Genomic DNA, 26190 nt, shown 5'->3' with positions numbered 1-26190 from the left:
GAACTGCCTTTTTACTCATATTTTGTCTGATTTTTGTGGCTAAACAGGATAGGGTATACTATAATAAGACATATTCATATATCATCCTATTAGAAGTCTACCTTTACTATTATTACTCTCATTACATGAATCCTTGAGGAACTTTATACCAAACAGAATCAATGGTTCTGTTCTTCTACCTCTAAGCTGCTTTGTCTAATTCTCCTCTTTGTTTGTTGTGTGGGATGAATGGATTGCTTTGCTGTGGGATCTTGACAGTGCAGTAATTGGAGCATTCATAAAGAGATTATGCCTGCGCTAATGGGAACAAGCTGGATTTCAAAACGTAGACTTTCACACACCACCTCTGTGAGAAGCAATGGACCCTCATGAGGGGATCAGATTTTATTCTGAATTTAGCTCTACTACATTTTGAGGAGTCTGCAAATAAGTGTAACTGTATCTTGCAGAGGTCTACGTACTGGAAAGGACAGGAAAGGGAGGGCGGAGTGCAGCTTCTATAACTGGGATGGGCCTTTTTTTCCAGCTGATTTCAGAGGGCTGGTTTTTTCTCACACTAACAACAAACCACCCACAGAGAAGGGACCATATGCACAGGAAGCCTTTGCACATGGAGAAAGGCGGCAGAAAAGAAAAGGGGAACGCCTGCTACTGTCACGGCAGAGTGAGCGTCTGATTCGCTCAGAAACCCATGCTGCTAGCAACACTCTTACTCAACTGGGTGGGTTGTGTGTGACGGCTGTGTATCGGTCACTTAGCAGAGCAGAATGTCACGACGGGACCAAAGGTTTCGGAGGGGAATAAAAGGACGGTAAGCACTGCAATTTTTAATCTACGAGACATTAAAATGCAGCGCAGAGTGAGAGACAGATGAGGAGAAAGACTGAGAGGATGAGAGGAAAAGTACAAGTACAGATAAAATTCTGCATGTATACTTCCTCAAACTGAACTCTGTCAAGACTAACAGAAGCAAAAGTAAAGCATGCTTTAATCTTGTTTGTGCTTACGCTCAACTGTGAGATGAGTAGTTTACGAAACACTGAAAACAGGATGCAAAGTAGCTTATGGTCAATCAAGCAACTTTGTTTTACATCTTAACATTCTTCTTGAGATCAGCCGGATAAGCATTCCACAAACAAGCAGGATGTTGACATTTACTTATCCTTAAATAAAACAAAAATCTCTAAAAAAACAGAAATAAAAAGTTTCTTACCTTGTACTTTATAAATATAATTTTTTAAGGAAGTGAAGTTGGTTAGCACAGACAAAACAATGAGGAAGCTAAGCAGGAGAATATGTCGGCTAAACTCTTAAGACATCATAAAACATTTATTTAACGTATTGAAACAAAGAAAATGGTAACAGAAGGCTCAAAATACGAGTTAAAGTGCTGAGAAGAAAAAGCAAAACAGATGAAGTATTTGGAAATATTTCTGGGCTTATTCCAGAGTTTTTTCCCAACCAGATGTTCGAGAGGAAGTGCAGATGTGCAGCTGGAAGGTTTCCCATCCATTGCATGATAAAAACAACAAAAGGACAAAAAATAATAAATCAGCACCTTTTGTCAAGCTTTTATTATCTCATTATTTCCTTTGTGACGAACCAGAAACAGGTTTAATAAAGGACAGCAAACGCTTCCTTTGATTCAAGCAGATATTTGAACTTTGTGACACAAATGCCTCACAATTTCAGCAACATATTCCCTGGAGTAAAATGAAAAACGGAACAGCGTCGTTGCAACACAGACTACAACAATGACTCATGAGTTTTAAAGATTACACAAAGTTTCAGCTCTCTCAACAGTTTGGGTAAAATACACAAGCTGCATTGATAACAAATGTATTTACCCTCGTACCGATTTCTTCTGCTTGCTTTTTTGTTGCAAATGTTTCAAATTCATATCAGTATAAAATAAAAATATACAAAGTAAATATAAAACCCAGTTTTCACATTATGACGTCAATTACTAAGGGAGAAAAAAGTCATTCTATTCAATCCAGCCGTATGGGAAAATGCAACCTAATTATTTGTGCAACCTTTAATGGAGCCAACAAACGTTTTCATCACTTGTTTTAATTCAGCCAGACTAGAAGCATCTCAACTGGATTTGAGTCGGGCCTTTGACAGAATCACTCCAGAACCTTCATTTGTTTGTATTTGAGGTGTTGGAGGTTGGACCACTGTCCTGCTACATGACAAAAGAGTGGATTTGCTTAAGGCAGACATGGATATTCCTCTACTTGGGGTAGAGAGAATAAATCACGATTCCATCTAGGACTGTTGCAATAAGCAATAAATCAATTAATCACATGATAAATTAAAAATAAACTCAATTTCCTTTTGCTTTATTTATTGTTTTTCTCTTTTCTCTCTCTTTTTATCAAAAACTGGTCTGGTGCTTTGGTTTCCACTAACCCTTTTGTTGTTTATGTTTTATTTATTTTGAACATTTAAAATGTCTTCCAGTTGCAGTGTTAAATGTTCATTAGATTTTAAATATCTAATGAACCTTTGAGAATGTGTTCTTGCACATTCGCATACTATGGTGTTACTTGAAAGTGGTTTCAAAACAGTTGCATTATTGATGCAAGTTTTGCCCAGTCCCTTTCTTATTGACCTTTATTGAGGCGAACACGACCTGTGGTGCTTTCGACGTAAACCTCGGTCGTTTTGCGACTTCCTACAGGAACTATTGCAGCCTTCTACAGGAAAAAGGTCATTTTTTTCAAAGAAGTGGCTACATTCACCTGCTGTTGAATTTCTTGACATGTAACAAATGTTAATGGACAATAAATTGTCCCAGAAGTTATTGTGATAAACGATAATATTGTTTTATTGAGCCCATTAATGGGAATGGCATAAAAATGCAAGAACACATTCTGAAAGATTAATAAACTTTAAACATTTAAGAACATTTAACACTGGCACTGGAAGACATTTTAAATATCCTAAACAACAAAAAGAATGACTTATTCCTTCAAAACAAAGGGAAAAGGGTTGAGACCCGAATTAAAACTTTAATTATCTAGTTTTTTGGTAGAAAGAGAAAAACAATAAATCACACAAATAGAAATTATTGAGCTTGTTTTCATCTGTTATACAATTAATTGATTATTTGCCTAATGACGTGTTATTACATCATGCTGTTAGAGGAGTTTTTATTCTTTTTGTTACCAAGTCTTGCCATAGTTTGTGAGAATGACCTAAAACAAACATAGGTAACCATAGTAGTCATTTCCACAATGGTTTGGGTAGCGGGTTTCTCTTAAAAACACACACACAAGAGGAAAACATGTTTGTTTCTACACCCGATGTTCAAACTTATTATATGAGTTTAAAAAAAAAAAGCAAAAACAAATTAAATGTGTACTTTTTCACACCACTGTATTTCTTCATTCCTCTATAAATTCTACTTCTGGTTTTAGAGAAATGCTATTTAATGTTCGAAAGGACACAGAGAGGCTGATTCCTTCCTCCCTTTCTTCTAAAGAATAATCCTTCCCCTTCCTATTGTAAGAACAGTCTGCCATTTACTGTTAAAAGTTGAGAGAGCAGAAACGTGGATCACTGCTCCATTCAGGAAGTCGCCTCCCATTCTGGTTGTAATGTTGATGAGATAAGGAAACAGTTTTTTTAAATCAGTCTATTCAAGCCAGGAAGTCAGGATGAGTTTCACTTTTTGAAGCAAAGAATCTCATTGAGTTGTTTTTTTAAAATGCCTCGCCTCTGCACAACAGCACTGCAAATGCAAACATGGTATTTAACTGAAAATAGTAAGTTGACTTAAATCATTTTTCATTATATTTAGTAAATTATTTGGAATTTGTGGTTGAAAAGTCTCTAAAATCTCACTCTAACTGAGCTAGATTATTTTAGAAAAAGTAAGTTTTTGATAATTGTGCTTTTTTTCTGAATTAATACTGCATGCATCCAAGTACAAATGCTTTACTTGAGTTATTTTTCTTTTCTGGAGCCAGTAATTTATCTTATCTCACTCATGAAGAGAGACTAATCAAAAACATTTGAATAAATCTCAATGTATTATTTTATCTTAAGCTAGGCTGTTAGCACTACGCTAACAGTCTGAGCTTGTCAAAGACAGGACTACCACTGTGTGTTGACCTATGATTTAGGGATATCACCACAGTCAACTAAGGTTTTTGTTATTTTTTGGGGCGATTAACGCAGTTAATTGCATTTTTTTACATCCAAAAGTCCCAAGCTGGAACCTTTGTATTGTGTTTCTGGTATTCCTGTAAATCTGACGCACAAGCGACGCCTGCAAATGACAGTGATGGTTGATTTTCGAATCCCGGCATGATGACCTTTGCCCCATGTCTTCCTCACTTTCCCGTCTGACCACTTGCAAATACAGGTCACTTCAGCCAGTAAAATTTTAATAAATTAAATTTAAACAACAATGCATCAAATTTACAGGAATACCAGAAACATGATGCAAACCATACAGCTGGGAACTTCTGATTGTAAAAACAAATAAATAAAATTCAATTAATTGCATTAAAAGCCAAAAAACCCAAAAAACTTGAGTTTGACACTTCTGATCTAACCGGTCAAATTTCCTTCAGTGTCAATATGGCACCCTTTTCAAATGCTTGCTTTGCTTCTTGTCCTCATTACTAAAGGTGTTGTGACTGTGAGTGCATCCTGTCTCACTGGTACTACGAAAGAGAAGGACAACTCTACTGCAAGAAGCACTACTGGTCTCGCTTTGGAGAGCACTGCCACGGCTGCAAGGAGACCGTTTCCACAGGACTGGTTATGGTAACGTTTGTTCCTGGATTAGTGATGCACCACAGCGAAAAACCAGGACTGTCGAATTTATTATTATTAGTTCCTGATGGAAAACAAACACTTCGATTGTTTGGACATTTCCTGACTAGTTTAAGCCCAGAGTTACTCTCTGTAATCGAAAAACCTGAATTTTACTCACAATGATCCTATTCAGCTAAGATAGGTAAATGTTTTTCTACTGTTCACTTCAGCTAATCAGAAACATTTTATGTTTGATAGATGTGGTAGAAATAACCAGATTATAGATCTATTAGGCATCATTTGTTCCAATAAATGCCACTGAAAATCCAATATTATGGAACATTAAGAGCCAAATATGTGAGCACAACGAAGAATACCACAAATCAGAACGCTTTCAACTATTAATAACTTCAAAGGTTTCCTGCCCTGTTGGACATAAATACTTTTCTTCCAAACAATTTCAGAGGAACTCCTTAAAAAAACATCCTTCATGCTCCAAAAGGAATAAACAAGAAATTAAACCAAAAGAATACATGGGGAAAAATAGCATTCTCCCTCAGGCAACACTGCATTGCCTTTTTATCATGTTACAAATTATTATTTCACTGTGTTTGTTTTGTTTGGCATAACATTGCCCAGTGGTGGAAGAAAAGATGACAAAAGAATATACGCATATTGCACAACTGATATCATCAATGCAAGGTTTAGCAGTAATATTATCATCACAATATTTCCTGAACTCAGCAGGTAGTTTACTCTTTTCCTTTCAGCAAGGTACCTATAAGAGCCACTATCCCAATGTCCGTTCCCTGGTCTGTTACTTTGGTCTACCACATAAAATCTCATTAAAATATGTTAAAGTTTGTGGTTGCACCCCCCAAATTTATATTTGCTTTCTTTTCAGGTTGCAGGAGAGCAAAAGTACCATCCTGAGTGTTTTATATGCATGAGCTGTGAAATGGTCATAGGAGATGGAGACACTTACATGCTAGTTGAACGCTCACGGCTTTACTGGTGAGTAAATAACGGTGAAAATTATAGTGCACATAAAGAAGTCAAATTATACAAAGTTAGAGTATTAAATGTACTTTTGTTTATCTCTTCAGTGGCCAATGCTTTTGTCAGGGTGTTGTGCCAGCTGTGAGATCAGCGTCTCTTACACAGAGACCCCACATGGTGGCGCTGGTGTCTCTTCCTCCCACTGCAGCTGGAGGACGAGGTCTGACAATTTCTGCTGACTTCAGCCAAGACAAAAATCTTCTAATTACTGTTACAAAGTAAGTCTCGGTGGGTTTAAGTTATCATTAGAAATTAAGAAAAGAGTTTTACCAAACAGAGTATTTTTACCCGGCAAAAAAATCTAAATCTTTTCTTCTACAACTAGCTCTACAGACACATAATAAACATTGTGAAAGCTTTTAAATATTTATTGAGTTCAAGTTTTAGAACCTTGGAACCTCTAGACTAAAATCCTTGTCCATTATTTACAAAACAGCTCAAAATACTCAGTTGTTCAATAATTGTGCATACTCCATAGTCTTATGAATTACTGCACCTCCCATTCACCGTTGTAACTTTGCTTCAGTTTAGACCCAGGAGTCCTCAGCCCTGATCTGCTGTCTTCTGTCCAAGCTGGTGATCAGGTTTTGGAGGTCAATGGCATCCCGGTCCACAACATTTCCCCAGATGAGGTACAATGATTGCAACAATCCTAATGGACACCTTGCAGCGCAATATGTTACCCCATGTTATGCTGACGGGCAAAAAGCTGCTAGCTGACAATGACTAGCATTGGTTTTAGCTGAAGTTATCAACAAAACGTGCAAAATGTTAAATGTATGAATGATATACAAAAGAGAAATGGATTGCTACCAATTGTCAACCCTATGACAACAAGATAACAAGGTCGGGAAAGTTTTAACTAAGAAAAAGAATTGCAAGGGAAAGCTCAGTTATGCTAGCTTGACTTTGAAAACCTTAACATGTGGATGTGATGTGGAATTTGGTGCGTTTCAGATCAGTTAAAAAAATAAAAAAGGCGACTTAAACACAAACTCTTCAACTTTTCTCTAGATAAACCGTGTGATTCACGACACAAGCAGACCTCTCCAGCTCATCATTGAACATAATCCACAGTCACCTCATGACCTTCTTCAACCAGACAGCCCCCCCAATAACATCAGCTGTCCTGACCCTCGTGTCCACGACAAACTTACTTCTATCCATAACCTCCCAAGTCTGGAAGAAGAGCCAAGTACACCAGAGGAACGACAAGAACAGACGAGCCTCTCACCGCCTCAGCACCAAGGAAGCACCGGGTTACGAACCAGGCATATTCTGTAAGTGATGACAGCTCTGGCTTATGATCACTGCCCAAGTCAGGGATGTCAAACTCATTTTTATTTTGGGCCACATCAAGATTATGAATGTCCGCTTGTGGTAAAATGCATTGATGAAACTCATCAATAACCCTCTAAAATATGAATAAATAGCCGCTTCTGCACTCGATGAGTCCTTCTTAAAGTTAAATAATACCGAACATCATTACATTGATGTCATTTGGCAGATTACACATGAAAACTACAGAAAAACATCATGGCCACTGAAAAATACAAGAATTCTGGCTTTAGTCTTGTGAGGTCAAGTCAGTATTCTAGGAATTTTGACTTTTTTTTTCTTTTTTCTCAGAATTCTGAATTTTTATTCTCAGAATTCTGAATTTTTATTCTCAGAATTTTGACTTTGTTTCTCAGAATTCTGACTTTTGATCTTAGAAGATTAACGTCAGAATAATTCTGGCAAATTCTGAGAAAAAATTGAGAATTTTTTTTGGGTGGCGATAATCCTCTTACATTGAAAACTGCTTTCATTTAATTCATGAAATATTATTTAAGCATACAATGGTTTTTTTCAAGGTTATATTTACAGGTCCCTCTGGGCCACATGAAACTTCATGGCAGGCCAGATTTGGCCTCCGGGCCTCGAGTTTGACCTAAGTTGTTTTCTCTTTTCCAGACGAAGTTACAGCATTGACAAATGTCCCCTGTCTCCTGGGGCATTGTCGTTTCTCTCTCAAAAGAGAGACATGGTTCGCTCAGAGTCTCTTCGAGTCGACCCTGGGGAGCGGACACACCGTATCTTCAGACCATCGGACCTTATCCATGGAGAGATTCTAGGCAAAGGCTGCTTCGGTCAAGCTGTGAAGGTAATGTCCGTCCATTGCCTCAATCCCTCAATGTTCTGACCTTCATTGTGAAACTTCATATCAAAAATCTTTCTATTAAGGTAACACATCAAGAGACAGGGGAGGTAATGGTGATGAAAGAGCTAATACGATTTGACGAAGAAACACAGAAGACATTTTTAAAGGAAGTAAGTAGAGTTTTTAATAACTGCATCGCATCTAATATTTACAATCTGAGCCAAATATTGTTCATCTCAATGTCACAACCTCTCAAAATATACACAGGTAAAGGTGATGCGCTGCCTTGACCATCCCAATGTTCTCAAGTTTATTGGGTTGTTTTACAAAGACAAGCGAATACATTTTGTCTCTGAATATATCCAAGGAGGAACTCTTCGAGAAACCATTGTAAAAATGGTGAGTTACAAGTTTATTTTAAATGCATCCCAAATATTCAGTGTGAGAAACACAATGAGTTGGTCATAATTTGGTTGTTTTAGGAGGAAGATTTCCCCTGGAACTTAAGAGTTGGATATGCTAAAGATATAGCTGCTGGAATGGTGAGTGTTTCTGATTACTGAGGTACTTAAAGTACGAGCCACTTTTTACATCAACTTTAATGCACTTCTTTGGGATTTTACGCAACAGACCAACACACAGTAGTACATCACTTTTAAATGAAAGATAAATGATACATGATTTTCATCTTCCAGTTGAGAATTTGTAATTTAATGTTCAGTCATTGTGTGTCTAATGTGAGTGTGCTTAAGTCATTTTGCAAAAACGAATCTCTACATGTGCAACCAAGCAGACACAAAACTAAAAAAAAACCTGCAGCTGAAATGGAGGCACTGATTTAGAGAAGCAAAATATGAAAAATACACGTCACTTTTCAGACTTTAACTTTACTGACGTGTGTCTTTTTCCTCCTGCTTCACAATTATTCACTATTTTGTGTTGGTCTAAAAAAAATCTAAAGATATAATTACTTTTTCAAGGCACAGTAAAACATTAAATGGTGAATTTAATGTTTCTCCTTTACAGGCATATCTGCACTCCATGAATGTGATCCACAGAGATCTAAACTCTTACAACTGCCTTGTCAGAGAGGTAAGCAATGAGCTTTATTAAATGCGTGAAAAAGTAATACTGATATATTTTTATTTTTAACAAGACTGAATGCTCAATTCTCAATCCAAACTCAATGTTTAGCACATTAAGTCACAAACATAATTTTCCAGTACAAGTAATGCATATATTTTTGATAGAAATGACCATTTAGTAAAAGACTTTCTATAGTGACAACTGCAGCGAATAAAGTGACAAGTCAGAGATAAAATTTTGAACAAAAAGTGTCTTGAAAGTAAAAAACTGAATTTAATTTTATTGTACGTTTTCTATGTGTTTTTTTTTAAGACTTTACAGTTGGTGTTTAAGAATTGTTAATAACACCATCCAATAACACATAAATACATAGTGATATTTTAAAATTTCCAGTCAACATTAAACATTTTTAACTGCACCAGACTTAGCACGTTTTCTGTTTCCAGTAAAAATCCTGAAGCTTTTCATTTCTCTTCGCTACAGAACCAGTCTGTGGTGGTGGCAGACTTTGGACTTGCCAGGCTGGTGATGGATGAACGGAGTCGGAGCAAATCATCACCTCTGGAGCGGAGCGTGAAGGGGCCACTGCCAGAGCTGCGCAAACCTGACCGGAGAAAACGATATACTGTGGTTGGGAACCCCTACTGGATGGCCCCTGAAATGATCCATGGTGAGTGTGTTAACCAACTCATGAATGACGGACCTTCATGGTCTAAACTGAAACAAAAACTGTGCAGCTCATTACATTTTTCTCTTTTGCTCTCAGGAAAAACCTATGATGAACGTGTGGACATATTTTCCTTTGGGATTATGACTTGTGAGGTAGGAACTGTTTGGTAATAACACAAAAGACCTGATGTAGCTAAGAAAATATAACCAATAATTTCTGTTATTTTATCTTATGACAGGAAGGAAATTTCTAAAAATATATATGAACTTACTAGTAATCGTTTAAAATATTTTTTCCAACACATATTAAGTTCAAATTGCAAAATAAGTTTAAGAGATAAGCTGAACAAATTGATGCACTGCTGCCACCTTCTGGTAGTAGTGTGTTACTACCACAAGGTTGCTAAAAGCAAGATGTTTAGGAAAAGAATGGCACAATTAAAATGTGATTTTAAATTAATATCTATCGACACTACTGATAAATTAGAATATGAAAATCTAATTTAAAGTGAAACTCATACATGCATTCATTACACAGAGTGATATACTTTGAATATTAATGAAGTTTATCACAAGTGCAAGAAATCTGAATATTACATAAAGGAAAAAATATTTTTAATACATAAACATCATATTCCACACAATCGTATGCAATGCTGCTGTTTTAACGATTGTCCAGAATAAACCCACTGATATTTAGAGACACAAAATTCACATTTCTTGAGGCTCGTCTAACACCAAATTCGGAGCACTTTATATTTCCCACTTCACTGAGTTTTCACAAGCCAAAAAGTGTTTAAGTTTAAAGTTACACTTTAAAACAGTTGCTTATCGATTCCTCTTTGTGTCATCAGATAATTGGCAGAGTGAGTGCTGATCCGGACTACCTTCCCCGAACTAACGACTTTGGACTAAATGTAGAAAGTTTCCTGCAGCAGTATCACTCTCCACTGTGTCCATCTGCCTTCCTGCCATTGGCTGTTCTCTGCTGTGACATGGATGCTGATAAACGGTACAACTGTGTGAAAATAATTGAAGCTCTTTGATATAAAAATAATTTTTCGGTATTTTTACTAAGAAAATAGTTACATCTATGCAAAAAAATTTAGATGCTTACATGTTTTTGTGAAAAACAGCCAAATGAAGAATAAAACATGAATGTCTTTGCCTTTTAGACCCTCTTTTTCAAAGCTGGAGGAGTGGCTGGACAACCTGCTAATGAACCTGGACATCAGCCTGCCTTTGCTTTCTGAGTTGGAGCAACTCTGTCAAGCCTTCTGGAAGATTCACAACCACCAAGACCAGAATGAAACTCCTGATCATCAAGACAATCTGAGCCCTAAGCTTTGTTCAGACGAAGCAAATGGCCACACAGAGCCTAATCACTACCAAGGCCAAAGTAGCAAAACCGACAAAGAAGTGAATGGTGAGCAAAATGCACATGGCCACAATCTGAGGACTAAATCACAACACACAAACCAGCCCTGCTGCGAGTCTAAAAGCTCAGACCTGGGGAAGAGCGAGTGTGAGTCTCAAGAGGACAGCAACGTTAAAGAACAAGCAAAACCGCAGCATGAGTCGACACTGGTGGGCCGACCAAATAGGACTAGAAGAACTTGTAGAGTGCTGTGGGAAAGATCTACGGAGGACAGCTCGTTTCTCTGAATCGTTCTCAACATGACTGCGTTCAGTGTTGGGGAATAAACACATTTTTTGAGGACGTTGGTACCGTGGCACAAAATAGAGAGACGTATTTTAACTGATTACTATGAATTGTGCAACTGCAGATTTGTGAAGAATGTTTTCGAGAAGCTGTGCAGCTTGATATTAATTAAATAACAGTCCATAAACCAGTATTTAAGTAGCAAAGCTAAAGCCTAGTTCAATAGGAATGTAATTCAGTATTCTTTACAACAAAAGACATACTGAGAAAACGTCCTGAAATTTCTGAAATTACATGGATGGATGCTCTCTTTTGATGGACTGTGCTTTAGCTCTACAGTTTATAAATTACCTCAAGCATACAATTTAACATTTCTGTATTGCAAGGGCTGTTTACTACTTGATAAGCAAGAGCATGTCTGTCATAAGCTCAGATTGTCAAATGGCTCCAATTTCAAATTGGTCCAGAAGCTGTGAAATATGTTATTTTATTCTTTAAGGAATGTTTAATTATTTTTTTTAGATTGTCTTATGTCTTGTCCCATACACTGAGCTAGAAAATAACTACTAATGCTATTAAACTGTGTAGATAAGACCACAAAAATATGTACACCTTCTAATGTATAAGTCTGTATTACTATATTAAGACAGGGTACAGAGAAGTGACTGGGAAAAAAGTACCTGATTTATGCTTTCAGGTTAATCCTGGTCATCTCATTAAGGCATTTGTCCACATGTCCCCTTGTCCCTGAAAATTCAAACAAGACCATCAGGAGTTATTCTTTACGTCCTGTGGTGAGATATCAATCATGGTAATCTCTTCCAGAATTTTAAGGCCTCTCAGATTAACAAATAAAGTCACTGAGTGGGGTGATTAAACCTTCAAAAAAGATCCTTTAAAAATAAAGCTGCTGCAAATTTCTAGAAACTAATCAGTGTTTATGTCATGACTCAACTGTTTTAAAATACTCAATATGGTTATTTTTTTAACTAATGCCTTTCACAACTTTTGGTTTAAAAACAAATCAATTAACACACTATTTTGAGTACAAATAAACATAAAATCACCAGGTCAGACCTGTAAAAACAAAAAACTGTTGGCTGCATCTCTACCTCAAAATAAAGCATATGTAGATATTGTCAAAACCAAATTACCAAAATACAGATTTGTTTATATAATAATGTCTCTACAATTTCAACAAAGAATATTCCTCTTCAAACTTGTTTGAAAAAAATATTTGAGATTAACTGAATTGGTTAAAAAAATTGTAATTTACATTTTCCTATCATATTTACAGCTAAATTTTGCAAAATTTTTCCAGAAAATATCACATTGTGCTCCTGCTGTTTCACTCATTTCCTATAAACACAACTTTTAATATCGGCGTTTTACTACTTTTTACAATTACAACACATATGAATTTCTGAGTTATTTTTTACATGCTAACTTTTCCTTCTGAGACAGTACAGGGCATAAAGTCTGATTATAAATAACATTTGCGCTGGTTTTAAAATTATACATTAATAATATTCATATATTTAACATCTTAAATATTAAATACTACATAATAACATTTAAAATTATGGTTCCTGAAGTTTTGGGTATTTTAGCTTGCCGTTTTTCTTTTTGTTAATTTTAACCCACCTCCACATCAGGTGGTGGCTAATGCTACATAGCAACTTGTCTCATACAGCACAAGGCTTAGCTTTAGCCAAGAGACAGATAGTAACAACGAAAATGTCACTTCAAAATATATCTCTCTAGCTAAGTAAACTAACTAAACGTTGCGAAATGTTTGACCTAGATTTGAAAAATATTTATGCTGGATAGCTAGCTTACCTTCTAGTTTACAGCACAAAAGTTAAAACGGCAAAAATTTACTAAAAAGGCAAATAAAAACCAAGAAAGAGTTATTTAACGCAGTCTATATTTTATAAATTTGAAATTATTACCATAATAAACAGTTTCAGCGAAGAAGTACCAAGCCGTTATGCTCTCGTGCTCTCTAGGTTATCAGCTTTACCTTTGACCTCTGACCGACCAATCAAAATGGAGAGAAGTCTGGGAGCTGCCAAATTAAAACTATATTTTATTTATCGATTAATTGATTAAGGATTTAACAAGCGAATATTTTATTTTCTAACTTTCTCTTGTCTTTCCTGCGTTATTTAATCAGTGTTAATAGGTGTCAACCCTGACATATTCTCAATAACATTTTGATTTAGTTAGGTAGTGGATGAGAAGTAATTAAGAAAATGCATTTATAATGTGATTGTTAGAAGATGAGGGACGAGGTCTGTCACATTAAAATGAGCCTGGCAAGCTTCTCCGATTGAGCAATTAAAGACAATAAGTTTATTAATCTATGACAAAAATATTGTAAATTAATATCTAATTTAGCTATATTTGATTCTGTTTATATCAAGCAACTGTTTTACTTCAGTAGCTTTATATTAAAAACAGCCAATTAAAAAGGTTGCAACACTTTTGTTTGACTCACGTTTAATGGAAAACCTAACCAACATCCAGAGATCTGGTAGTCATATAATATATGAAAATTATGTTCTTACCGTTTGAAATTGCAAATATTTCCGGATTTAGCTAAGCTCCTAATCCCTCTGAGTGTAACCAAGTAGCTAACTGTTCCGGCATAATTGCAAAAGAGGGGACAAAAGTATATTAGATAATATGTGCAGGTGGCTTGTTATACAGACCAATGAATAAATACATAATGGCTTGCCATACAGGCAGGCGCTCTACAGCGGGGCGCCGCATGTCGCCTACTAATGCCGATCTGGGGTCAGTTTGGACTCAGGTCACACCATGGAGCACATGTCCTCTCCGGTCAGATTCCGCAGCAGTAAAAAAGGTAAGTTCATAACATTTACATATTTCTAGCATGTCTTTCTGTTTTATTAAAGTTTTCGGCAGTGAGGAAATAACTTCACTATTTAAACTACAAATTAATCACCCTGAAATATTCATGCTGAGCACCTTGAGGAGTCTGTCCAAATGTTTCTTGTGCTAATTAAGGCTTGTTTATTATAATCTTAATTATTTATTTAAATTACCACATTTATGTTTACGTTATGCCACATTAACCATACTCATTTATTTTTCATATATTCCTTTTAGCAACTCATTTTCTCCTTTATACTAATGTTTTAATGTGCTGCTCTCCTTGTTCAAAGAAGCTACAGCTTTTTCGGAAAAGCAGGTAGGATTGTCTTTAAAATACACTTGTGTTTGTTAGAGAGCGTGTTTGTGTGTTTAGGAGGTAATTCTCCAACCCCCACCCTGTTAGCGTATTAGAAGCTGGGTTAAGCCTGGTGCTGAGGAGCTTTCTGGATAATTAGAGGTGACAGGTAGAGGGATGGCAGATGAACCCTGATCAGACCTGCAGCTCTGTGAGTTGCACTTCTCTGTCATTAGACCAAGTCAGTAGGACAGTAGGCTTAATAGTTGGCTTAGATTTCATCACAGAGTAGATGATGTTGCGTTCAGGATGGAGTATAGAATCAGTTGATGTTTGAGGCTGTCCTGATAAATAATGACCTGTATAAAGATGCTCTTCACAGTTTGTAGTTTGACCTGGCTGACCCTGAAGTTCAGGGAGTCTTTTGTCCTCTTGCCCTGACAGATGGATGACTTCCTTTTTAACGTTATAATGAGATCACTGGTCAGATCTAATAAGAGAAAAAACAGTGTAGTCAAACAGTGCAGGTGGAGATCAGTAGGCACTTTATCAGTCTGTTTCCGTACCTACAGCATTATATTTACAAAAAAAATTATAGTGGACATTTCCATATTTTCTAGTGGAAATATTTTAGTACGTACATGTAAAATAAGACAAAACTAACTCATAACTTTTCAGCAAGATATAGGAGCTCGTTTAGAGTCAATAATTTCATAAAAGTACTTGCTTCATTGGCAGATTATTTCACTTATGAGCAAAATGACTTGTTAAAAGTTAAATAATCTGCGGATGGAACTAGTACTTTTTCGTCAATACTAAGTAATTATTTACTTAAAACAAGCTCCTGTATCATGCTGACAAGTTACTTGTAAGGAAGTTTTGCCTTACTTCAAGTGAATTAGGATATATTCACTAGAAACTAGACCAAAATTATTTCGTAAGGTTTTGTTTTTGCAGTGTAATGGATGTTTTCACATTTATTTTTCATCGCCAGTCACAGTTTGACATAGCTGCCAGTAGGGGTCAGTATCGCTCCATCAATGATAGATGACCGTTGCTAGGAGATAACCGTTGCTAGGAGATAACCGTTGCTAGGAGATAACCGCCGTGTAGCGATACTTATTTCTAAATGAGTCATTTGTGTTGCAGCGTAACATTTTCACATTTAGCTATTTATTCACTGGGAGGTTTTTTTTTTTTTACTGACAGTAGTGGATGTACTTGTTTCCCCATTATTATGAAGTCTTAGCAGGAGACTGTACAGAAAAGAAACAAACTTTGTGACATTTTGTCCCAGTTGTCCAGTCTGTCCATCGAAGACCAGGCAGACATACAGTTCCCCTACGCCATGAGGGATCTACCTCCTGTGTCTCATTCAGATGAACAGTCACAGAATCAAGACCGCTTGGATGCAGAAGAACCTCCGACTGCAGCCAACGGGAGGCTGCCCGGTTATCCAGGAACGCCCCCTCCATCCCGTCCAGTTCGCCCTGCCGGTTCTCCGACCGTCCCGCCCCGGCCCAGTCACGCAGGACGGGACTGGTCACAGATTCTCCCGTTGAAGAGGCAGCTTGTCTCCCAGGTTTCTCTGGACTCTCCTCTGAGCCCGGCCTCGCGGCCGCGCAGCCCCTGGGGACATTTTGACCCTTACGACTCTCCAGAGGTTGGTTTGGTTTGACGACTTTGACCTCTGACTTTGTTCTCACTCACATTTGTGTAAACTGGAGAGTTTCCTTCCTTTATTTACTCTGATCGTTTGTAAAGTTACACATTAAAAAATTAACAGCAATAATTTATTTTATTTAGCCTGTCATAGAGAGTTCATTTTTCAAAATCATATTTTAACAATGTTAAATAAACTAAATTTTCAATTAACAAATTAAATATTTAGTTTGTAAATACAAAATATTTAAAATAAAATCACTAACGTGAAAACATTCAGCTAAATATTTACATGTTTAAGTCTGAGCTCAACATTTAATTTTCAAACTAAATATTTATTCTCCAAATATTTAGCTCAGATGTAAATATTTAACTTGCTAACTAATTTTTTTATTTGAAAGCTACATATTTAGTTTGTAAAAATATTAAGCTTGGTAATTAAATATTTAGTTAATAATGCTGATATTTATAAATGTAGGAATGCCATGGTGAAAATATGACTTTAAAAAATTAACACCCACATTTTTTTCTCTGTCACAGGCTAAGTAAACCTATTGCTGTTATTTTTTTACTGTGTAACTTTACAAATGGACGCTTCACTGCTGTTGTTGTCTTAAACTATCATTGACTATGTCTGATTAATCGTCACAGATTCATTGAGTTGGGCTTGTTGAAGGCCACAGCAGTAACTGGTTGCTTCATGATGCTAAAATGTGGAAATGCTGAGCAATAATATGACGTTCATGTCTTCGTTCTGCAGGATCAGGACAAAGAGTACGTGGGTTTTGCTACGTTGCCCAACCAGGTTCACAGAAAGACGGTGAAGAAAGGATTCACCTTTACGCTGATGGTGGCAGGTGAATATCTTTTTTAAAATAACCTAATTATGCTGCTAGAATAACACAAGGCAATTCCAGTCAGAAGTTTCCATCATTTTTTACTTTTACTGATTTATTTTATCCACTTTTTCCCACTGGTGCCGTGATTATGCTTCAGTGTTGATGTGGTTTTGGGATCGTTGTGTCAGTGGTTTGACACACAGCTGTTGCTTCACGTTAAAATTGAAAAATGTGCAGGCAGTTCTTCATCTTAATCATTTATTTATCAGCTTTGTAAAATGCATCAGTGTCTCTGGAAGAAAAACAGCCCACAGCATGATTCTATCACCACCATGCTCAACAGCTGCCCCAGTATTCTTGGTCAGAATATTGTTTGTCTTATCTGACTCGGAGACGTTTGTCCAGAAAACATTTAGTTTGTCCAGCTTTGCGTTGAGCTCTATAACTTTGGTTTCACATTTTTTATTTTGGATTTTCTTCTGGATCATTTTGGCTTTTATTTTTTAGTAACTCTCATTTTCTGCCATAACATTCACTACAGTTTTTAGACGGACTCATGGAAAAACACCTTAATTTGTCATTGTCTGATAAAACTAAGAGTGAAGTTTTTGGTCACAACTATCAATACAAAAAAATGGTGAAAAATGAAAGCGCATACGAAGGTGGCAACATCATGGGAGTGTTTCAGTTGGGAACTAATTATTTAGCTTCCAAACTAAATTTTTAATTTGAAAGCCAAATATTCAGTTTGTAAACATTAGTTGAGAAGTAAAAGCTTGAAAATAAATAAATAACTATGCTAATGATTCTAAGCTTGTGGAAGAAAACCTCAAATAATCTGGCCCAAAACACATTAGAAGGCAGTTACTTTTTTATTTAATAAAAATAATAATAAGGAAGATGTGATGTGATCTGATTTGATTATTTTTAAAGTGACTTAGAGAAATGTGTGTTCCTGTTATTGTAGGAGAGACTGGACTCGGCAAATCCACACTAATAAACAGTTTGTTCCTCACTGACCTCTACAGAGACAGAAAAGTTCCCAATGCTGAGGGTGAGCTCACCTTCATCACTTATCCAACCATTCAGCTCTTCTTAGAGAGTTTTTAACTCTGCATGCATCGTTACCTTTGGCTAATCTGCAGAGCGGATCGGTCAAACGGTCGACATCATCAAGCACACCATCGGCATCGAGGAGAAAGGGATCAAACTGAGGCTCTCCATCATAGACACGCCAGGCTTCGGAGATGCCGTCAACAACACAGCGAGGTGAGCGGACGTGTTAAAAACAGCTTCACACTGCTGCAGCAAACAGAGTATTAATAAGCTCCTAAATATCCAAGACCTCACCTGCAGAAATCACACATATATACAAATATAATCTCATTAAAACATTTATCAGACTGCCAAAAACACAGAATATTAGCAAGTAATTTTGGTCAAATATCTTCATTTGAAGTAAGACAAAACTAATGCTTAAGTAACTTTTCAGCAAAATATGTGAGCTTGTTTTAAGTCAATAATTCCTTAATATTGATGAAAAAGTAACAAATCCACTGACAGATTATTTCACTGATAACATGGGAAAATATCTTGTTATAAGTGAAATAATCTGCCAAGGGAACTAGAACTTTTTCATCAATATTAAGAAATTAATGACTCTAAATAAGCCCTTATATCTTGCTAAAAAGTTACTTATTTATTTTATATATATTTTTAACTTCTTTCCTCATTTATTTTCCAGTTATGTATTTATTTTCCTTTCTCTGCATTATATTATGATTGTACAAATACTTTAAAAACAATTTTGTTGCTTATGCTTAATTTTGACAGGTTTGTTAAACGTCACTCGGTATCACGGAGTGTGTATAAAATAAATAATCGTGAAACTGCTTGCATTAAACCCATCTCCTGTTGGCTTGCTGCTCTAATCACAGATATTTTATGTGTTTGCATCAGCTGGAAGCACGTAGAAGACTACATTGACCAGCAGTTTGAGCAGTATTTCAGAGATGAGAGTGGGCTGAACAGGAAGAACATTCAGGACAACAGAGTCCACTGCCTGCTCTACTTCATCTCTCCATTTGGCCACGGGTTCGCTCCTATTTCTGCAGATGTTTTACAGCCTCAGCTGCATCCATGCAGCATGTTCACAGTTTAATCATGTTTTGTTTTCCCTCTGCTGTCAGTTTAAGGCCCATCGATGTGGAGTGCATGAAGGCTTTGCATGAAAAAGTCAACATTATTCCTCTACTGGCCAAAGCCGATAGCCTGACACAAGCAGAAGTCTACAGCAAGAAATTAAAGGTACAATAATTTATGAATTCAGTAGTTTTCTTTACTCAAATCTAAAAATAATCCAGGATGCAACTATTTATCTTGTACCATTAAAAGCTCATTGAACAGTTTATTTTTTGTGATTGTCAGAGTTGGGTAGTAACTAGTTACATTTACTCAACTACATTTACTTGAGTAACTGTTTCTTTTTTAAATGTACTTTTATGAGTATTTTTGCTACTTTTTTCTTTTACTTTAGTATTTTTATTATGAAGTATCGCTACTTTTGCTTGAGTAAAATTTCCTGATTCTGGACCTACTGAATGAAAACAAACATGTTTTAACCAAAATCTCACCAGACACAGACCCACACCTGCAGGTTTTGTATTAAAAGTTTTATATTGAAACAAACTGATTTAGAAAAAAATTATTTTATCTGATTTTGTTATTTGTTTTTACTTGTATGAATTATTGTAATTTTCATCCTTAAAATACCAAAATTTCCACTTAATAATTTGGTTCGTCTGATGATGTAATTGTTAAATATTAAATGATTGATAATTTGATCAGTTAGTCAGTACTTGAGTCGACTTTTTACCAAATACTCTTACTCAATAAGAGGATGTCTTTTTACTTTTAGTTGAATAAAAATATGTGAAGTAGTACTACTCTTACTTTAGTACTATTTATGGGTACTTTACCCATCCCTGATCATTGTTTACTCCTCTTCCACCANAACACCCACATTTTTTTCTCTGTCACAGGCTAAGTAAACCTATTGCTGTTATTTTTTTACTGTGTAACTTTACAAATGGACGCTTCACTGCTGTTGTTGTCTTAAACTATCATTGACTATGTCTGATTAATCGTCACAGATTCATTGAGTTGGGCTTGTTGAAGGCCACAGCAGTAACTGGTTGCTTCATGATGCTAAAATGTGGAAATGCTGAGCAATAATATGACGTTCATGTCTTCGTTCTGCAGGATCAGGACAAAGAGTACGTGGGTTTTGCTACGTTGCCCAACCAGGTTCACAGAAAGACGGTGAAGAAAGGATTCACCTTTACGCTGATGGTGGCAGGTGAATATCTTTTTTAAAATAACCTAATTATGCTGCTAGAATAACACAAGGCAATTCCAGTCAGAAGTTTCCATCATTTTTTACTTTTACTGATTTATTTTATCCACTTTTTCCCACTGGTGCCGTGATTATGCTTCAGTGTTGATGTGGTTTTGGGATCGTTGTGTCAGTGGTTTGACACACAGCTGTTGCTTCACGTTAAAATTGAAAAATGTGCAGGCAGTTCTTCATCTTAATCATTTATTTATCAGCTTTGTAAAATGCATCAGTGTCTCTGGAAGAAAAACAGCCCACAGCATGATTCTATCACCACCATGCTCAACAGCTGCCCCAGTATTCTTGGTCAGAATATTGTTTGTCTTATCTGACTCGGAGACGTTTGTCCAGAAAACATTTAGTTTGTCCAGCTTTGCGTTGAGCTCTATAACTTTGGTTTCACATTTTTTATTTTGGATTTTCTTCTGGATCATTTTGGCTTTTATTTTTTAGTAACTCTCATTTTCTGCCATAACATTCACTACAGTTTTTAGACGGGCTCATGGAAAAACCCCTTAATTTGTCATTGTCTGATAAAACTAAGAGTGAAGTTTTTGGTCACAACTATCAATACAAAAAAATGGTGAAAAATGAAAGCGCATACGAAGGTGGCAACATCATGGGAGTGTTTCAGTTGGGAACTAATTATTTAGCTTCCAAACTAAATTTTTAATTTGAAAGCCAAATATTCAGTTTGTAAACATTAGTTGAGAAGTAAAAGCTTGAAAATAAATAAATAACTATGCTAATGATTCTAAGCTTGTGGAAGAAAACCTCAAATAATCTGGCCCAAAACACATTAGAAGGCAGTTACTTTTTTATTTAATAAAAATAATAATAAGGAAGATGTGATGTGATCTGATTTGATTATTTTTAAAGTGACTTAGAGAAATGTGTGTTCCTGTTATTGTAGGAGAGACTGGACTCGGCAAATCCACACTAATAAACAGTTTGTTCCTCACTGACCTCTACAGAGACAGAAAAGTTCCCAATGCTGAGGGTGAGCTCACCTTCATCACTTATCCAACCATTCAGCTCTTCTTAGAGAGTTTTTAACTCTGCATGCATCGTTACCTTTGGCTAATCTGCAGAGCGGATCGGTCAAACGGTCGACATCATCAAGCACACCATCGGCATCGAGGAGAAAGGGATCAAACTGAGGCTCTCCATCATAGACACGCCAGGCTTCGGAGATGCCGTCAACAACACAGCGAGGTGAGCGGACGTGTTAAAAACAGCTTCACACTGCTGCAGCAAACAGAGTATTAATAAGCTCCTAAATATCCAAGACCTCACCTGCAGAAATCACACATATATACAAATATAATCTCATTAAAACATTTATCAGACTGCCAAAAACACAGAATATTAGCAAGTAATTTTGGTCAAATATCTTCATTTGAAGTAAGACAAAACTAATGCTTAAGTAACTTTTCAGCAAAATATGTGAGCTTGTTTTAAGTCAATAATTCCTTAATATTGATGAAAAAGTAACAAATCCACTGACAGATTATTTCACTGATAACATGGGAAAATATCTTGTTATAAGTGAAATAATCTGCCAAGGGAACTAGAACTTTTTCATCAATATTAAGAAATTAATGACTCTAAATAAGCCCTTATATCTTGCTAAAAAGTTACTTATTTATTTTATATATATTTTTAACTTCTTTCCTCATTTATTTTCCAGTTATGTATTTATTTTCCTTTCTCTGCATTATATTATGATTGTACAAATACTTTAAAAACAATTTTGTTGCTTATGCTTAATTTTGACAGGTTTGTTAAACGTCACTCGGTATCACGGAGTGTGTATAAAATAAATAATCGTGAAACTGCTTGCATTAAACCCATCTCCTGTTGGCTTGCTGCTCTAATCACAGATATTTTATGTGTTTGCATCAGCTGGAAGCACGTAGAAGACTACATTGACCAGCAGTTTGAGCAGTATTTCAGAGATGAGAGTGGGCTGAACAGGAAGAACATTCAGGACAACAGAGTCCACTGCCTGCTCTACTTCATCTCTCCATTTGGCCACGGGTTCGCTCCTATTTCTGCAGATGTTTTACAGCCTCAGCTGCATCCATGCAGCATGTTCACAGTTTAATCATGTTTTGTTTTCCCTCTGCTGTCAGTTTAAGGCCCATCGATGTGGAGTGCATGAAGGCTTTGCATGAAAAAGTCAACATTATTCCTCTACTGGCCAAAGCCGATAGCCTGACACAAGCAGAAGTCTACAGCAAGAAATTAAAGGTACAATAATTTATGAATTCAGTAGTTTTCTTTACTCAAATCTAAAAATAATCCAGGATGCAACTATTTATCTTGTACCATTAAAAGCTCATTGAACAGTTTATTTTTTGTGATTGTCAGAGTTGGGTAGTAACTAGTTACATTTACTCAACTACATTTACTTGAGTAACTGTTTCTTTTTTAAATGTACTTTTATGAGTATTTTTGCTACTTTTTTCTTTTACTTTAGTATTTTTATTATGAAGTATCGCTACTTTTGCTTGAGTAAAATTTCCTGATTCTGGACCTACTGAATGAAAACAAACATGTTTTAACCAAAATCTCACCAGACACAGACCCACACCTGCAGGTTTTGTATTAAAAGTTTTATATTGAAACAAACTGATTTAGAAAAAAATTATTTTATCTGATTTTGTTATTTGTTTTTACTTGTATGAATTATTGTAATTTTCATCCTTAAAATACCAAAATTTCCACTTAATAATTTGGTTCGTCTGATGATGTAATTGTTAAATATTAAATGATTGATAATTTGATCAGTTAGTCAGTACTTGAGTCGACTTTTTACCAAATACTCTTACTCAATAAGAGGATGTCTTTTTACTTTTAGTTGAATAAAAATATGTGAAGTAGTACTACTCTTACTTTAGTACTATTTATGGGTACTTTACCCATCCCTGATCATTGTTTACTCCTCTTCCACCATGATAGTTTTCTTCTGTTTCAGATGAGGGATGAGATCAAGCAGTTTGGGATTAACATCTACCAGTTTCCAGAGTGCGACTCGGATGAAGACGAAGACTTCAAGAGACAGGAACAGATCCTCAAGGTCTGTCCTGGAAATGAGATAAAAGTGGCGTCTCATCCTCACAGGCTCTAACAGTTTGACATTTTGACCTCTGTTTGCAGGACAGCATACCATTTGCTGTAATCGGGAGCAACATACAGGTGGACAGTAAAGGCAGAAAGTTCAGGGGTCGCTCTTATCCCTGGGGTGTGGTGGAAGGTACGAAACAAACTGCTTGCCAAAAGTATCGCATTTTGTCACTTTACACCCATGGAACCTGAATGTGCTGAGTTTTTTTTTGAAGAGATTCCATTTAATGCACACCAAAGAATAGATATAGGAGCTTGTTTTAAGTAAAGTATCCTTAATACCGTTAGAAAAGTACTAGTTCCATTGGTGAATAAATTCATTTCCATATTATTAATGAAATAATCTGCTAATGGAACCAGTACATTTTCATCAATATTAAGGAGTTACTGACTTAAAACAAGCTCCTATATCATACTGAACGGTCAAATCTAACTTTTGAACTAGAAACTAGACAAAAAATACTTGGTAAGATTTTTCAGTTTTGTTATTAAAATAATATTGGGGGAAAAACACCTTCAAATCAACGTATATCCTTAAATCGTTTAAAAAGCTTCTTATCCTTAAATTAAATCTATTTTTATGCATTCTCTTTTGTGACATTAATCGTTGTAGTTGAGAACCCGATCCACTCAGACTTCCTGATGCTGAGGAACATGCTGGTGAGGACGCACATGCAGGACCTGAAAGACGTGACGCGGGAGATCCACTATGAAAACTACCGGGCGCAGTGCATCCAGAATATGACCCGCATGATGGTGCAGGAGAGGAAACGCAGGTAGGCGGAGCCAGGACCCCTGTCAGCGTGGAGAAATTCACGCAACAAACTAATAAGGGGTTATTATTGATGAATGGGGCACACATTTTTGTTCTTGTTGCGTGTCTGTTTCAGTTTACGGGAGAAGCATCGCGAAGGGAGCGAGGTGGACTTTCCTCTTCCACTCGCAGCAGTTGACACCGAGATGGAGAGACAGATTTTCGAGAAAGATGAAGAAGTTTGTATCCTCCTGTCTCACTTATATGGATCCCCTGCATGTTATTATGTCCAGAAATTTCGCGCATGCGCACATCACTGGAGGGAAAAAAGGCTATTCTTTTACATGCCATCCATAGCCGCTCTCACTCCGGTGGTATAATAATTCCGTTAACTAAATGACACCTGTAGATGTAGGTATTATTAATTTGGTGCTGCGTGCCACAGCAAAGGGAAAAATAACGCAGAAGAAGCGTTGAAGAACAACTCAGAAACACGTTTTTTTTCACGCTCTCTGTGTCGGCTACTAAGCAAACACGTTGTCATAGCAACTGACAACAAAGCCACAAAAAAACAAACAAAAAAAAAACACTCAAGTATTTTCTACAAAAAGAAAACATTCAGTGCGTAACAGTATTATGTTTCAGGCTTGACGTTTATTTTGCTATTATTAATAAGTGATCGCTGCTGTTACCAATGCTAACACAGCAGTGATAGATTAGCTGATTCTATTAGCTAATCTAGCAGGTGGTTGATTAGCTAATTTAAACACTTGCTCTACTGATGGTCTGTCAAGAGTTGGTGTTTAGGTCGCCTTTTTTTATTTTTTTAACTGAACCGAAACACACCGAATTACTCGTCACATCTACCTGTTACAGTTGTCAAAGTCAAGGTAGCATAACTGAACCACTTAAGTTATTTTTTTCTTAATTAAAACTTTTTGTTATCTAGTTGTCATAGTGTAGCAAAGCCCTCCGCCCCTTTTTATTTTATATCAGGTGTGCCTTTAATATTTAGCGTGTTATATTGACAATTTAACTGCTAAAACCAATGCTAATCATTCTTGGCAAGCAGCTTTTTGCCCTTCACCAGGGATCTTACGCACGTGACGTCACATAGGAGCCCATATTTGTTGTACTTAGGTGAAGTAATCGATCTGCCACTGATTTCCTTCTGCTCTCCTTTCAGTTGAGAAAGATGCAGGAGGTGCTGGAGAGGATTCAGGAGCAGATGCAGCAGAGCCAGACAGGCACCTGCTGAGCAAACAGAGACTAAATCTTCTGCAAACCACCATTTCGACAAGTTCAAGTGAGAGCTTTCAAAAAATGGACCAAAATGTCTCAGTGGATCTTCACAGGGAAGGAACAACAACTGTGTGACAACTGGTTTGTGTTCATATCAAGAGAGCTGGTTGCATGGTGTTCAAACAGTGACTTGTAGTGAGTTCAAAATGCAATATAGAAGCTTTATTTAAATTTTAACAGAGTTCATTAAAACTTCTAACAATAAACAGGCAAAGAATATTTAATAAGGCCACATAAAAAAAAAACTTTGGCTGACGTCACTATTTTCTGATTAAAATATCATAAAAATCGTGTATGATCTTACTTTTATTTTATATTACCCATACTTCTCCACAAACATCTCTCTCATTATGTTGTTAAGCAAAAAAAAAAAAAAAAAATCGTCCTTGTTTTTAATTTTTCTTTCAGTTTCAAAAATCTGGCAGCCTTGAACGGTTCTGTTCCGTCTGTTTTCAGTTTTTTCAATGCATAGAAGAAGATCCCCGTTGCTCGTTGTGTCTGTGCGGCTCAGCACTGCCCCC

At 36.3% G+C, this 26190-nt stretch overlaps 2 protein-coding genes across 5 annotated transcripts; both read left to right on the top strand.

The window, feature by feature from the left end:
• Positions 1–462: 462 nt before the first annotated feature.
• LOC106950040 (LIM domain kinase 1) lies at positions 463–12159 on the top strand. Its single transcript, XM_015036666.1, has 15 exons — positions 463–811; positions 4644–4782; positions 5678–5787; positions 5880–6050; positions 6359–6464; positions 6847–7112; positions 7789–7978; positions 8059–8145; positions 8243–8374; positions 8458–8517; positions 9002–9067; positions 9545–9731; positions 9828–9883; positions 10585–10742; positions 10906–12159. Exons 1-15 carry the CDS (start codon positions 768–770, stop codon positions 11393–11395), a joined length of 2262 nt encoding a protein of 753 aa, XP_014892152.1. The 5' UTR covers positions 463–767; the 3' UTR covers positions 11396–12159.
• A 1985-nt stretch (positions 12160–14144) lies between these two features.
• On the top strand, positions 14145–25740 carry LOC106950037 (septin-4-like). Of its 4 annotated transcripts, none has more exons than XM_015036658.1 (13): positions 14172–14262; positions 14585–14610; positions 15887–16252; positions 17012–17108; positions 18058–18144; positions 18236–18359; positions 19050–19184; positions 19280–19397; positions 23465–23566; positions 23647–23743; positions 24227–24389; positions 24504–24606; positions 25554–25740. In XM_015036658.1, the coding sequence occupies exons 1-13, from the start codon at positions 14217–14219 to the stop codon at positions 25623–25625; spliced, it is 1536 nt and encodes a 511-aa protein (XP_014892144.1). In that variant the 5' UTR covers positions 14172–14216; the 3' UTR covers positions 25626–25740. The 4 variants fall into 4 exon arrangements, with proteins under 4 accessions (XP_014892143.1, XP_014892144.1, XP_014892145.1 ...); XM_015036659.1 differs by having other exon boundaries at positions 14176–14262; positions 14588–14610; XM_015036657.1 differs by lacking the exon at positions 14585–14610 and having other exon boundaries at positions 14145–14262.
• The last annotated feature ends 450 nt before the right edge of the window (positions 25741–26190 follow it).

This window comes from Poecilia latipinna, unplaced genomic scaffold, assembly GCF_001443285.1.
Source record: "Poecilia latipinna isolate Pla-1442-1.1 unplaced genomic scaffold, P_latipinna-1.0 Scaffold375, whole genome shotgun sequence".
Taxonomy (NCBI): Eukaryota; Metazoa; Chordata; class Actinopteri; order Cyprinodontiformes; family Poeciliidae; genus Poecilia; species Poecilia latipinna.
Note: the sequence above shows the minus strand (reverse complement) of the source record. Positions and strands in the feature narration are given on the sequence as shown.